The sequence below is a fragment of the Sinocyclocheilus rhinocerous genome, unplaced genomic scaffold, assembly GCF_001515625.1.
Source record: "Sinocyclocheilus rhinocerous isolate Xijiao unplaced genomic scaffold, SAMN03320098_v1.1 scaffold4319, whole genome shotgun sequence".
NCBI classification, from domain to species: domain Eukaryota; kingdom Metazoa; phylum Chordata; class Actinopteri; order Cypriniformes; family Cyprinidae; genus Sinocyclocheilus; species Sinocyclocheilus rhinocerous.
The window spans coordinates 311,278-324,714 of NW_015658510.1; the positions used below are offsets into that span (position 1 = coordinate 311,278).

At 37.9% G+C, this 13,437-nt stretch overlaps 2 protein-coding genes across 2 annotated transcripts; both read right to left on the reverse strand.

The window, feature by feature from the left end:
- Positions 1-1,871: 1,871 nt before the first annotated feature.
- LOC107722306 (gastrula zinc finger protein XlCGF8.2DB-like) lies at positions 1,872-5,243 on the reverse strand. Its single transcript, XM_016530606.1, has 3 exons — positions 5,187-5,243; positions 4,246-4,370; positions 1,872-3,260 (listed from the first exon to the last, which is right to left on the reverse strand). Exons 2-3 carry the CDS (start codon positions 4,352-4,354, stop codon positions 2,245-2,247), a joined length of 1,125 nt encoding a protein of 374 aa, XP_016386092.1. The 5' UTR covers positions 4,355-4,370; positions 5,187-5,243; the 3' UTR covers positions 1,872-2,244.
- Positions 5,244-9,086: 3,843 nt separating this feature from the next.
- znfl2a (zinc finger-like gene 2a) lies at positions 9,087-12,246 on the reverse strand. The gene is made up of 2 exons (XM_016530617.1): positions 12,068-12,246; positions 9,087-9,888 (listed from the first exon to the last, which is right to left on the reverse strand). Exons 1-2 carry the CDS (start codon positions 12,138-12,140, stop codon positions 9,164-9,166), a joined length of 798 nt encoding a protein of 265 aa, XP_016386103.1. The 5' UTR covers positions 12,141-12,246; the 3' UTR covers positions 9,087-9,163.
- Between the last annotated feature and the right edge of the window lie 1,191 nt (positions 12,247-13,437).

Consider the following 13,437-nt stretch of genomic DNA (forward strand, 5'->3'; position numbering starts at 1 on the left):
TAAAAATACAATTTAGATTTGTTTTTGTTTGTTTTTTGAAAATGTAAGTAATATTTGTTAAACCTAGAAAATGTCGACATTACAGGGATAATACCCCCAAAATGAACATTTGCTGTTAGTTTACTCATCCTCAAGCCAACTAAGATGTAGCTGACTTCTTTTCTTCAGCAGAACAGTAAAGAAGATTTTAGCTGAAACCGTGATTCATACAGTGCAAGTCAATGGCTACCGTCACTCTGAGAGTCAAAAAAGCACATCAGGCAACACGAAATGAATCCCCGTGGCTCCTGATGATATATTGAGGTCTTATGAAGCGAAACGATCAGTCTGTGGAAGAAACTGAACATTATTTACAACATGATTACTGTAATCCAGAGCCTCGGGCAAACAGGGAAATCTGATTCTTTCGGACAGTTTGTTTCAGTGAACTGGTTCAGTTCTCTAGTTAGTTTATATAATCACACAATGACGTAATGTATACGCAATTATATTATTAAAGCATACAATAATGCTGTGAAACGTGGATGTTTTACTTGTCAAAAGCACATAAAGTGAGTAAACTAGTCTTCATCAGCTCACCTTTTTACATAACCATAAAAACGTTAATTTCTCTCCTCAATGCAAGCTCTGGGTTCACACGAGCTCGCATCAGCGGCTCATCAGTCCTCGGTCCGAGTCGAGCTGTTTCTTCAGTTCAGTGACTGCTGGAGGACCTGGATCTGAATCAGTTATTCATCACAGGATCAGGTACACCAGTGTTTCGGCTCATTTCTAGTCAGAGAGACTGTCAGGCGTCTGAAAGTGAGTTGTAGATCTGTACTGCTTCAGACTGAACTGCTTCATCTAGTTCACCAAAAAGAACCGGTTCAAAAGAATGCTTCTTTTTTATTCTCAAAAATGGGCAGCCGAGGAAAAAAGTCACCTACATCTTGGATGGCTTGAGGGTGAGTAAATTAATGACAAATTTTCATTTCTGGAAAATGTAAGTGTCTTTAAGTGTAACTGAAACAGTAATTTACACTTGGTTAAAATAAAGCATTAAAAACAAAGCTGTGAGGACTTTATCATCTCCGATCATCAGCTCGTCTCCAGTTCTCCGTTCTGCCCTTTTACTGCAGAAATACAGACACAAACAAACACAACAGCTCGACTACACTTCAGTCTCTCTCCTGAACTCACGTGCTTCCTGCTTCCTGCTTCTGTGTTTGAGTGACCTGTGTTAAACAGGCCTGTCTGTGAGTCAACATTTGCATCTGCTTTTTATAACTTAATTGTAAAAAAGTTCCACGCACACTTGTGGTCTTCATGCTCACTTGAACACTTGGGCCAGATACAGTAAATACGTCATATAAGTGGTCAAGTGCAAATACTGTAAGTGCTGGTATTGGGACAAGGAGTGTAAAGCAGGTTCCTCAGTTCTGCTCCTGCTGAGTTTAGCTTCAACACATCTGTTATTAAAGTAAACGCAAAGACCTTGATGAGTTGATTCAGGTGTGTTTAATTAGAGATCAAACTAAACTCTGTGGGAAAATGACTTTCCTGGACAATGAATGTGGAACCCAGATAATGAAATGTCTACTTTTATGAAATTGTCTTTTATATGACTTTGAATAAATGAATATATGTATTTTGCATTCATGTCTGGCTGTTTAGTCCAGCCAGTCACTATTGAGTTACGAGGTTAGGGCTATGATACGTTCCTTTCCACTCTTGCTGCAAGCATAAAGTAAAGATCTGGAGAACTTTTGTGAAGAAAAAAAGCTTTATTACTTTATTATTGAGACACAATGTTGAAACAATACTGAACTCAAGCACATCTGTCCTCTGTGCTCATTAAATGAGCAGCTCTGTACAACGTTTTGCTCTCATTTATTGACATTTCATAATGTACAATCCAAGCACAATACAGTGGTCTTAGTTAAAGTAATAAATAAATAATATTAATGTACTTTATTCAGCAATGAATGAACATGTGGCCAGACAATGCAAAGTACACAGTTTGTGTATCGCAAAGGTCCTTATTTCACATTTTCATCAATGCTGTAGTTGTTAGGTTTCCAACACTCTTCTGATCTCATGTTCTCACTGCACGACTTTTCAGTTCACCACCTCGCACAAACTGTGACTGATATAATGAATTTAAGGATATGCATGGAGCAATAATACACAGCATTGTCTGATGAATGCTACTGCACACAGCTAACGTCATGTAGAAAGAGCTGCTACTCTCCAGCATGTAGATGTTCAAGAAAATGACTTTGCAAGATAACATCTGAGTTTCTCTGTTGACTTCTGCTCATTTGGTAACTTCTGGAGACAGTTTCTCCGATGCGACAGCAGAGCGCTGGAGGTGATGAAGCTCCGTCCACACGGCGGGCAGCGGTGCGGTTTCTCTCCGCTGTGAACTCTCTCGTGTATCTTCAGGTTCCCCGACTGACTGAAACTCTTGTCGCAGTGCGAGCACTTGTAGGGTTTCTCTCCCGAATGGACTTTCTGGTGTTCCTTCAGATATTTGGCTCTGGAGAAGCTGTTCCCGCACACCGAGCACACGTGAGCTTTCTCTCCGGTGTGGATCTTCTGGTGCTCCTTCAGGTAACCCAGCTGTGAAAACATCTTTCCACAGAAGGAGCACAGGAGGAGCTTCTGGTGGATTTTCTGGTGTATCTTCAGGTGCTTTGCTGAGATGAAGCTCTTTCCGCACCGATCGCAGCCGAAGGGTCGCTCTCCAGAGTGCGAGTGCTGGTGGTTTCTGAGGATCGTGGCCTGTGTGAAGCTCTTCCCGCACTCGTGGCACGTGTAAGGCCTCTCTCCAGAGTGAATCCGCATGTGGTTCTTGAAGTGTCCCTTGCGGATGAAGCTCTTGTCACACAGGAGGCAGGTGAAGGGCTTCTCTCCCGTGTGGATCCGGATGTGGTTCTCCAGACTCTGCTTGCGTGTGAAGCTCTTGGAGCAGTGCGAGCAGCTGAAGGGCTTCTCTCCGCTGTGAGTCTGCAGGTGTCTCTTCAGGTCTGCGTTCTTGAAGAAGCTGCTGCCGCACTGCAGACAGCTGAAGTTTCTCTCTCCGCTGTGGACTCTGATGTGGCTGTTGAGGTTGACCTTGAGCGTGAAACTCTTCCCGCACTGAGCGCAGCTGAACGGAGATTTCTTGGCTCCTGTTCTCTTCTGGGAGAAATCATCTTCAGTCTGTGATTGTTCTGCAGTTATGATCTTCTGATGATCTTCATTCACTTCTTCACTTTCCACCTTCACTTCCAGCAGATCTGAAACCAATTCAGACAATGAGGTCAAATAAGAACGAAATTAACCACCATTTCACGGCAGAAATCAAGAGGTCCAGATGAAGACATGAACTGATCCAATGACAACAGTCGTAATATTATTATTCCCCAGTCACGCATAAAGCAATTGTAAACTCACGACTGATTATTGGGTATTGAGGCAAGAACGATAGACATGGATTAGGCCATGATCCTGGATTCTTGCTGAACTAATATCAGAGCCGTGTTCTGCTCAAAGCGAAGGAGAAACTGTTCTATGGTGCGGCTAAATGGTGCTGAATATTGGGATTATGACACCTAGTCCTATTATGCAAACTGAAAAAAATAGCTAGTTTTATCATTTTGTTGTGTGTTTTTGTCAGTTTTATTTTAATAGTATTAATTAGTTACAGTTCATTTTTCATATTTTAGTACTTCAAGTTAAATGAAGTGAAAATGAGAAATGTTGCGCTTCAAACTAAATCATAAGCATACAGTTTAAAGCAGCCTGTCAGATGCGTGCTGTTTAATGCATTTCAGACGTGTTTTCCTCAGCACATAACTTACATCTTACAGTATATTTGTACATGTACATGATTTCCATTTTTCCTAATATCAAGCGAGTCTGTTAGATTGCACAGACTTCACTGAAGAAGCAGCGGTGTGCGCATGAACATCAGACAGACGGAGCACATTAGAATAGGAGAGATATAATTCTGACTAAAATATATTTTGCCAAAATATTTTACATTCAAAAGTGGAAGCACTTCAAATCACTTCCCCATTTACACCAGCACTAAACTGCAGTATGAAGAGTGTGCTGCAGCAGTCATTTTTATTTAATGACTGAGCCATAGTTTATTCAACAAGCCACTGTTTAATAAAAAAGAAAAAATGCATTATTTGATGATTCTGATGATTTTTCATTTTCATGATTTTGCCCCCACACACATCAGTCATTAAAGTAGAATCAATAATCATCACCGACCTCTCAGTTCCTCAGTTTCTTCCTCTCTGTGTGTCTCTGCATCACTCACGTCTTCACTCTCCTCTTTAATAAACTCCATCTTTACAGAAGCGTAACTCGAATTGTTCATTTTTTACAGCTGGAAACTGTTGGAGCAGATACAGAGCAGAAGACATTATTAGTATTTAGTGAATGCTGAATTCATCATATCATCACTCACGAATATTAAATATGTGTATGATGTGAGGATTTCCAGTTTAACCTGCTCGTGTGAATGTTAAAATAAAGCCACACCAGATACAGATATGAAGCAGCTCAGCTTCTGCTACAGATGACAGACGACTGAAGCGATTCTGTTTCTTAGTTTCACCTCTCTCTGTTCTTACACTATTAAGACATTCAGTAATATTTCTTGCTATTATAAGAACTTTTTCTGCATATTGTAATATTGTTTCTTTTTTCAATTCTTGTCAAGTTTTATTCATTTTTGTAGTTGATAATGATTCATACTGTAAATGTTACATCTATTTTCTATTTTAAAAAATCCAAAACATTTACTATCACTGTATAACCTGATATGATGTTTCTCTCTGGGTTTTATTGCTGTCACTGTTACACTCATGTCTGTGGAATTAATAACTATATCAGGGTTTTGTGTGATCAGATCAGATCAGAAACGGAAGGTCTGTAGGGATTTATCACTGAACTCGGTGTTGTTTGCACTGCACTGTCCGACTACAAACATATCAGCAAAAGCAGGTGTTTATGGACTGTATTAATGCTGAAACCCGCATGTAATGTGTTTCTCAGGCTCTGTCTATTGATTCGCTCTATTCAGCACTGGCGACATAAACAGATATTTCAGTGGAGAAAGCATGAGAATCAGTCTCGTGCTCACTTATATCCGCTACTACCGAATCGTTTACAGACTGTAAACTACAGGAAAACAGTAATTCGGTTACCGTCACGCCGCTCCGTTCATTCAATGGCCGCTGCTCCGCTGGCGCGACACCCGGAAGTACACGACCACAGGCGCGAGCGCAGGCTACTTTCAGCCAATCAGAAAAACCGCTTTTGTTAAAGGTGCAGGAAGAGATTTTTTTGCTAATGAAAAAGATGTTTTCACATTAAAGAGTGAAATGCACAAGAAACTGTTACAAGAGTGCAACAGTTGGTTCCAGAATTAATGCAATTCATTTTCTCCAGAGGGAAACTGACTTTTATTGATAACATTTAAACCCGCAGACAGACTGGTTGTTAACTGATGGTAAATGCTCTTGTTGAAGACTTCTGTTTGAAATAATCATGTTTAACAGTGGGATCACTGGTGAAAAACGACATTACCCATCAGAGAGTAGCATCATGACACTTACAGACCAGTGCCAACCTCATTAATAAATCTATTACAGAGCAAAGTGCATCACTGAAACATCTTTTAATGCCGGCGGAGAGCAATCTTTCTTCACGCTCTACCTCTGCATCAGTTAGTAACGATGAGAAGCGCACCTTGTTTTTGAATGGTATCATATGCAAGTAATTTTATTCATTTAAAAGTGTTGTTACTCCTGAATTTTAAGCCATCCGTTTACAGCAACAGACATGTTTTAATGATTTGTTCAGTACATTGATCTCTTCTATACAGACGTAATCAGAACAGTAGGATCTTCACTGCAAGAAATGTGTTTTAGTGAAGGACACGTTCACTCCTGAAGACAAACCATGAGCTGAGGAGCATCAGTCTCTCTAGCAGCCTGTATTTATTATGTATGAAGGACTTTAAATGTGTTTTAAGATCAGATATATGGCCGAAACTCCTCCTGCATGGAGCGCAGTGAAACAGCTTCACTTCTCTGTGAACGATCTCGTGTGATTTCAGGTGATATGCCAAACTAAACCCTTCCCGCACTGAAGACAGATGAAAGGTGTGGATTCTCACGTGATCCTTCAGGCTTCCACACTGACGGCAGGTGCACCACTTTCTTTTTAGAAGAGTTTGCATTCAGTTCTTCTTCACTTTCCTCATCCATCAAGTCTGAAAAGAAACTAATTAAATGGTTAACAATGTTTGTCATATTTTACATGCTTTAAATGGTAACAATCACATATTTAATGTTATTTTAGGTTACAAAAATTATTTTAATCATATATTTATACTATAGTAATACTGTGATGCTAAAACACTACATACATACAAACAAACTGTCGTAACTGAAGACAACATGTTAGAAAAATAAAATAATTCAGTTATCCAGTCATTTCAACTGATGGAAACTAATAGAACGGGATTAGACTTAAAGTGATCGCTCAGCCAGAAATTTAAACTATCATTAGCTGGCATGTCACTGCAATCCTGAATGACTTTCCTTTCTTCTGTCGCGTGTAAATGAAGACGTTCTGAAGAAGGTTAGTCACCAAACAGTTTCAGTTTCAGAGTTTTTGTCCACACAATGGAAGTCAATGGGAACCAAAACTGTTTGGTGACTAACCTTCTTCAGAACGTCTTGTGTTCATGTTCCACAGAAGAAAGTCATGTAGGTTTGGAAGGACATGAGTAAATGATGACAGAATGAGCATGGCCCCTTTAAGAGTCTTTATCCTGTGGCTCCCTCTCCTGGACAACAGCAGAATTACTAATTACTCATCATATTTGCTGTAAGTGGAAAATCATGAAAATAAGCGTTTGCTCAGAATGACTTCTTCTCCATATGAACAAATATATTAGATTATACCTGCAAAATGATTTAATGGATCAAAATTCTTTTGATAACTTTTTTATTAGAATGTTATTGTGTTGTGATTTGGAGGATGTAGATTTGTGGTTAAAGAAAATAATATGAGTGCTGTACCACTTCACGAAGGATGCTTGTGTTAAAGGCTGGAGTTCTGCAGACGGGACGCCTTTACCTGGTTATGTTTGTTCAGTCTGTTTGGTTATGTGCCGGTCAGAAATGATTCAGGGCTCGGGGCAAAGAAAAACAAGTAGATAGAATAGAAAAAATAGAAAGCTAGTTTTTATATATATATATATTATTATAGTTTTTATTATTTTCATTAATATTTTGAAATAGCTTTTATCATGATATTTTCAGTTTAAAATTTAATTTAAGCTTATTTTATTTTATTGTATTTTTCTTTTTCATTACTAGTTTTTTTTCACTAGTATTTTATTACTCATTACTCTTTAGGGTCAATTTATTTTTATTTGTGTGTGTGTATATATATATATATATATATATATAATTAATAATAATTCCTTCAGACAAATCAAATCTGATGGCAGGTGCCCTTTTATGTGCACGGGTGCTCCACGAGACAGTTTATACTCCTTCATGGATTTGTTTCTTACAAACACACAGCTTTTGTCTTCTCCAGATGTTAACTGATGGACTGGAGTGCTGTGGATTACTTGTGGATTATTGTGATGTTTTTATCAGCTGTTTGGACTCTCATTCTGACGGCACCCATTCACTGCAGAGCATCCATTGCTGAGACACTGATGCAATGCTACATTTCTACAAACCTGATGAAGATACAAACTCATCCTGATCTCAGATGACCTGAGGGTGAACACATTTACAGCTAATCTTCATTTTTTAAATTCATCTATAAAGCAGCTCTGGAGACAACAGTAGCCTGGTTTCCATTAAAGGGCCAAGCCACTGATTCTATGCAGTTTTGAATTGTGATTACAAAATTATGCCATCGCGCAATGACATCATAAATGTCATTTTTCTTTTTTGAATTTGTCCTGCCTTTAGCAACTTTCCCTGAAAATTAGTTGGCAACACTGACGGAGTAAACAAGGAAACATGGAGGCCACTGAATTTTACTCGTTTACCTGAATTGCAACTCATTCATTTAGAAGCTGATGTGCTGCGAAAGCCAGCGAATTCACGAGCAGGCGATAAGCAGGACGAAGATGAGGAGAAAGAGTGCAAAGTTTTTCAGTATTTACAGTACGACCCCTTATGTTCAGCTTGTATAGAGCGGTCACTGTGAAACACCACTGCCTCCCCCCTGACCAAACAACCACCGATATATAAACTCTCGACAGCGTGGAACACATACAAAAGTGCCAAAATACCCGTCTTGGCAAGTATCCTTGAAAACAGTCGGTTATGTCTTAAATTAACATAAACAGTTGAGAAAGAAATCAAATGTGTATCAGTATATTATTTGTGTTTAAAGTGACCGCACCTAATTTACTAGCTGCTGTAGGTGTCCTTAATATTAATCAAATAAATAAGTAAATGTATTGCTCTTGACTGAATAACTTAGCTTTACAATTAATCTATATTTAATTTATACAGTGAATATACAATATTATCTCATTATTCAATTTCTGTACTTGAACACCTACAAACCTCAAAACCCAAAGCATCTTTAAGTTGTATCTTTGTATTATTTATTTATATGAGCTATTGCTTGTAATTTTGTTCATTTGTTCTTATTTACTGACTGTTCACTTGTCTTTAATAATGTTTGATCTTTGTTAGGCTAGTAGTTTTTGCTGTGGTATTAAAATTGGAATCAAGAATTGTAAAATTGAACTGGTATATATTTTTGGTGTCATATAATCTAATTTATTATAATACAAGATAACATGGGTCAAAAACAATGATAACATTTTTTTAAACAACAAAGTTACTTACTTACTAAGCTAACACCATGTTTCTTGATGATATCTCCCAAGGGTAGCATGCACAGGGTGAAAAGAAACGGTCCTAGTACTGAGCCTTGTGGTACTCCATACTGAACTTGTCATCGATATGATACCTTTAAGGTGTAGAAATAAGAGACAGACCTTGGTTTTGAATGGTACCATACACAAGTAATTTTATTTAAAATTGTTGTTACTCCTGAATTTAAACCATCCATTTACAGCAGTAGACATGTTTTAATTATTTGTTTAATAGACTTTATCAAGATGGCAAGAACTTCACTGCAGGAAATGTGTTTTAGTGAGTGACACATTCTCTCCTGAGGAGCCACTCTGGAGCATGAATTTCTCTAGCGGCAGGTATTTATTATGTATGAATGACTTTAAATGTCTTTTAAGAGCGGTCATTTGGGTGAAACTCCTCCCGCATGGAGCGCAGTGATACGGCTTCACGTCCTTCACATCGTTGTGAACGCTCTCATGTGCTTTCAGGTTTCCTGCCACTCTAAAACCTTTCCCACACTGAGGACAGATGTACGGCTTCACATCAGAGTGAGTTTTTAAGTGAGTCTGAAAGTTTCCGCTTTGTGCAAAAGTTTTCCCGCACTGCTGGCATGTAAAAGGCTTCTCTTCACTATGAACTTTCATGTGCCCTGTAAGGCTTCCTTTTTGTCGAAAACTCCTCTCACACTGATTGCACTTGAACGGCTTCTCTCCAGTGTGGATTCTTATGTGTTCTGTAAGGCTTGCTCTTTGTTTAAACCCATTTCCACAGTACTTGCATGTGAAAGGTCTCTCTCCGGTGTGGATTCTCATGTGATCCTTCAGGCTTCCCTTACATGTGAAACTCCTTCCACACTGATGGCAGGTGCACGACTTTCTAGCTCCAGTTCTCGGTCTTCTTTTTTGTGACACATTCTTTTTAGAAGATTTTTTATTCAGTTCTTCACTTTCCTCTTCAACTTCGCTCAGTTCTTCACTTTCCTCTTCCATTTCCATCAGGTCTGAAAGGAACAAATTAAATTTACTTAAAAAAAAACAAAATCAAGTAAATTGACAAGAAACGTGAAATAAGAAATAAAAGTGACCCCCATTTAACAACACAACACAACCAAGCTCAAGCATCTATTTTATATCATCATGGTTCAATTTATAATGTTAAACTTTAATCCTATTAGATCCTAAAAGCATGAGTTATCAAGAAAATCTAGTCAAACATTAACTAATATTTCCGGGGTTTTGTCTCTACAACATGAACATAATGCAAACTACTGGATAAATTAACTATCCTAATAATAATGGTTAATAGTGGCTTTGGTAAGACAGAAATGGTAATGCTCTGCTACACAATGTGTGTCCAAGATAAATGTTGTGTGATTACACAATATGTGGGCACCATTATAAGGAGTTATGCAATTACCACTAACTTGAACTTGTTTGGGTGGAAATGTTAATGTTCCGGGTTAAGATGAGTTGGTAATCAAACAGCTGCTGATAGCCATTGACTGCCATAGTTTGGAAAAAAAAAATACTATGGAGGTCAATGGGGACCAGAACATTCTTCAAAACATCTTCTATGTTCAACAGAAGAAAGAAACTCGGCTTGGAACGACATGAAGGGGAGTAAATAAGATTTATTTTCTGAGTGAACTATCCCTTTAAGAACAATGTGCATTTACTTTTAAATTGTATTTAGATGTGAGTTTAGCATGTGCAGGATGCTGATGCATCAGTCAGTGTGTAAAGTGTCATTATTGTAAAATACCAAATCAACTATTCTATTTAAAATTGTGTTTTGATGATTTAGCTGAATAATTGAATAACTGATGACAGACGAAGCTGAACCCCAGAAAAAGAGATTTATTTGAATTCTATTACTTCTACACAGGCATATTGTCACGGAACTGTGTCGATGAACACACACGAAGACGAGAGGAAGATAAGCAGTCTTTAATAAATCCACAGATAGTTAAATCCAAACAAGGGAAGGCTGGCGACACGCGTAACATTGACGAGACCCGACAAACTCAGACTGAACACACTGGAACTTAAATGCACAGACCAAACAAGGATAATAAACAAGACACAGCTGGGACCTGTTTCATATAAAAGGTTTACCAAATAAGCCAGGTTTATTTCAGTTAGTCTGATTTATTTTCAGTTGATTTGGTTCAAAATAAGTCAGAATAACTGAAATAAGTCTGGCTTGTTTGGTAAACTTGTTTTATGAAACAGCCCCCTGAACATAATGATGAACTCAAATCAGAAACCATGGCAACAAACTAAAGAGAGAACAGTGAAAACACACACTGAGTCCATATGATTGTGACACATATGCATATTTACATACTTAATTACCTATATTTTAATTGAAGATATATCATAATAGCAACACAATAAATGCAAATTGAATTATTTCACTCAGCCTATAAAAGCGAAGATGTCTGAAATTGAATTCATGGAAATACTGAATAATAACCCCATTGATTACAAACAAGTACTACATTTAGTATGACATGGCACTCAGATCCTTCAGTGCCAATTCTGATGGCCCATCTGACCCCAAGGTTCTCAGTTTCTCTCTCGTTTGTTTTTTTTTCAAATAATAAACCTAACAAAATAAAACTTTTTTTTTTTCTCCACAAATCTAAAAACATTCATGTGTCCACAAATCCCTTATTAACAAATAGGCACACTAAAAATAAAATAAAAAAACTTGGATATTCAACATAATATGTTTTGGCTGCCTAAATCTCGCAAATGTTGATTTTCAGATTAAATAAAATAATTAAAAAATAGCATAACATCATAAAAAAGTTTTGAGATGATTTTATATGCATGCATTTGTAGACTTATAACTATTAACATTATTATTTAAATCATACCATCCCTCTACAAAAAAAAAAAATAAATAATAATAATAATAATAAAATCATCCTCGAATATCTGTACAGTGGTCTTGCATTAATCACAATGTGTTAACATCATTCTTTGTGTGTCCATTGTCTCCAAAAGACTGCGCGAGCAAACGGAGAGGTCATTCGGTGAAGTTACACGTTGACTTCAGATAAAGATATGCGCTGCTGTTTCTGCAAACACACCGATCAAAGATAAGCTGCTGCAAATCACTCCACTGCTTGAAATAAGTCACTAGTTAGTGAAGAGTGAAGAATGATCACCGACCTCTCTGCTCCTCAGTCTCTTCCTGTCTCTCTCTCTGTGTTTCTGCATCACTCTCCTCTTTAATGAACTCCATCGTCAGCTTCTTGTTTCTGGTTGTTTGCTGCTGATAAGAGCGCGTTCTTCAGCTGAGTGACCCGGATGTGTGCTGATGCTGTGGGCGTGGCTTCTGAGGATCTGGAGCTCGGTCCGAGGCTGATATATATGAGCAGTGTTTCTGCAATATATACTCACCTCTACTCAGACTGATTGATTGATTGATTTCAGATGTGTTCTTTATTTAGTAAGTTACCTTAATCTGATATTTATTATTTATGTTTACATTTCTTAGACTCTTTTCTCACTTTGGCCAGTCTTGTGATGCCAACAGGAGATTTCTCATGTGAGTGAACATATATCCTTTTGATGGTATTATAAAACCTGCTGTTGTGTGAAACCTTTTTAGTTTGGCAAACCATGACTGCGTGAACTGTAGATAAAACACACACTGCTCAACGCTTTGTTGGAGAATATCTGGATTCACGGCTGTGACTAACTCCTGATTTCTCTCAGCGAATGCAAATTCTACATCTGTCCATCCATAAATAATGAAAAGTCAAACATTTGTTACGATTGTTATGACTTACATGATTGATGTTTATCTAAAGGGTGTTCTCTCCGGAGCGTTCTGTATAATGTGCTGTCTGCTGCTGGAATGGGTCACAAAATAAGATACATTTGCACTTATTTATTTATTTATTTATTTTTCAAAACCCAAAGTTGTAGTGACTATCAGTCCAATTGTATTAAGGGTAATCACACAGCAGACTGAACTCAATAACAGCAGCTGGTGTCCATGTTACTGAAGCTGAATGTGTTGATGATTCTCACTGATGCACTCATGATGAGCATCTCACCCCAAATACTGCAGAAAATACATGGTTTGGACAGTTTACATTAAAACAACTGTGGAAACAAATCCACTAGAGCTAATCACACTCATTAGCTTTTGCAGTAGTTTTATTTTTAATTAAAAAAAAAGACCATCTGCAAAACTCCATCATGCATCATTTACACTGAGGCTCTATTTTAGGCTCTATTTCTAGTTCATTTAAAACAAACATCATCTTGTAACCTTATTCTAAAGACGGTCCTGCCTTTGATGTAAATATACAAAGAGAGACACAGATTTCAGCAAACACTCTGACCTGTTTCTGGAGCATCTGTGACATGTGACATGTGGCCAGGTATGGTGACCCATACTAGGAATTAGTGCTCTGCATTTAACCCATCCAAAGTGCACACACACAGCAGTGAACACACACACACCGTGAACACACACCGGGAGCAGTTGGGCGTTCGGTGCCTTGCTCAAGGGCACCTCAGTCGTGGTA

What these genes read in the sequence shown, in the direction of transcription:
- LOC107722306 (XM_016530606.1), bottom strand. Translation starts at nt 4,354, where the DNA reads ATGAACAATTCGAGTTACGCTTCTGTAAAGATGGAGTTTATTAAAGAG. An exon ending in AGAAACTGAGGAACTGAGAG is followed by an intron (nt 3,261 to 4,245) that starts GTCGGTGATGAT and finishes AATTGGTTTCAG; the next exon opens with ATCTGCTGGAAGTGAAGGTG.
- znfl2a (XM_016530617.1), bottom strand. Translation starts at nt 12,140, where the DNA reads ATGGAGTTCATTAAAGAGGAGAGTGATGCAGAAACACAGAGAGAGAGA. An exon ending in AGAGACTGAGGAGCAGAGAG is followed by an intron (nt 9,889 to 12,067) that starts GTCGGTGATCAT and finishes TGTTCCTTTCAG; the next exon opens with ACCTGATGGAAATGGAAGAG.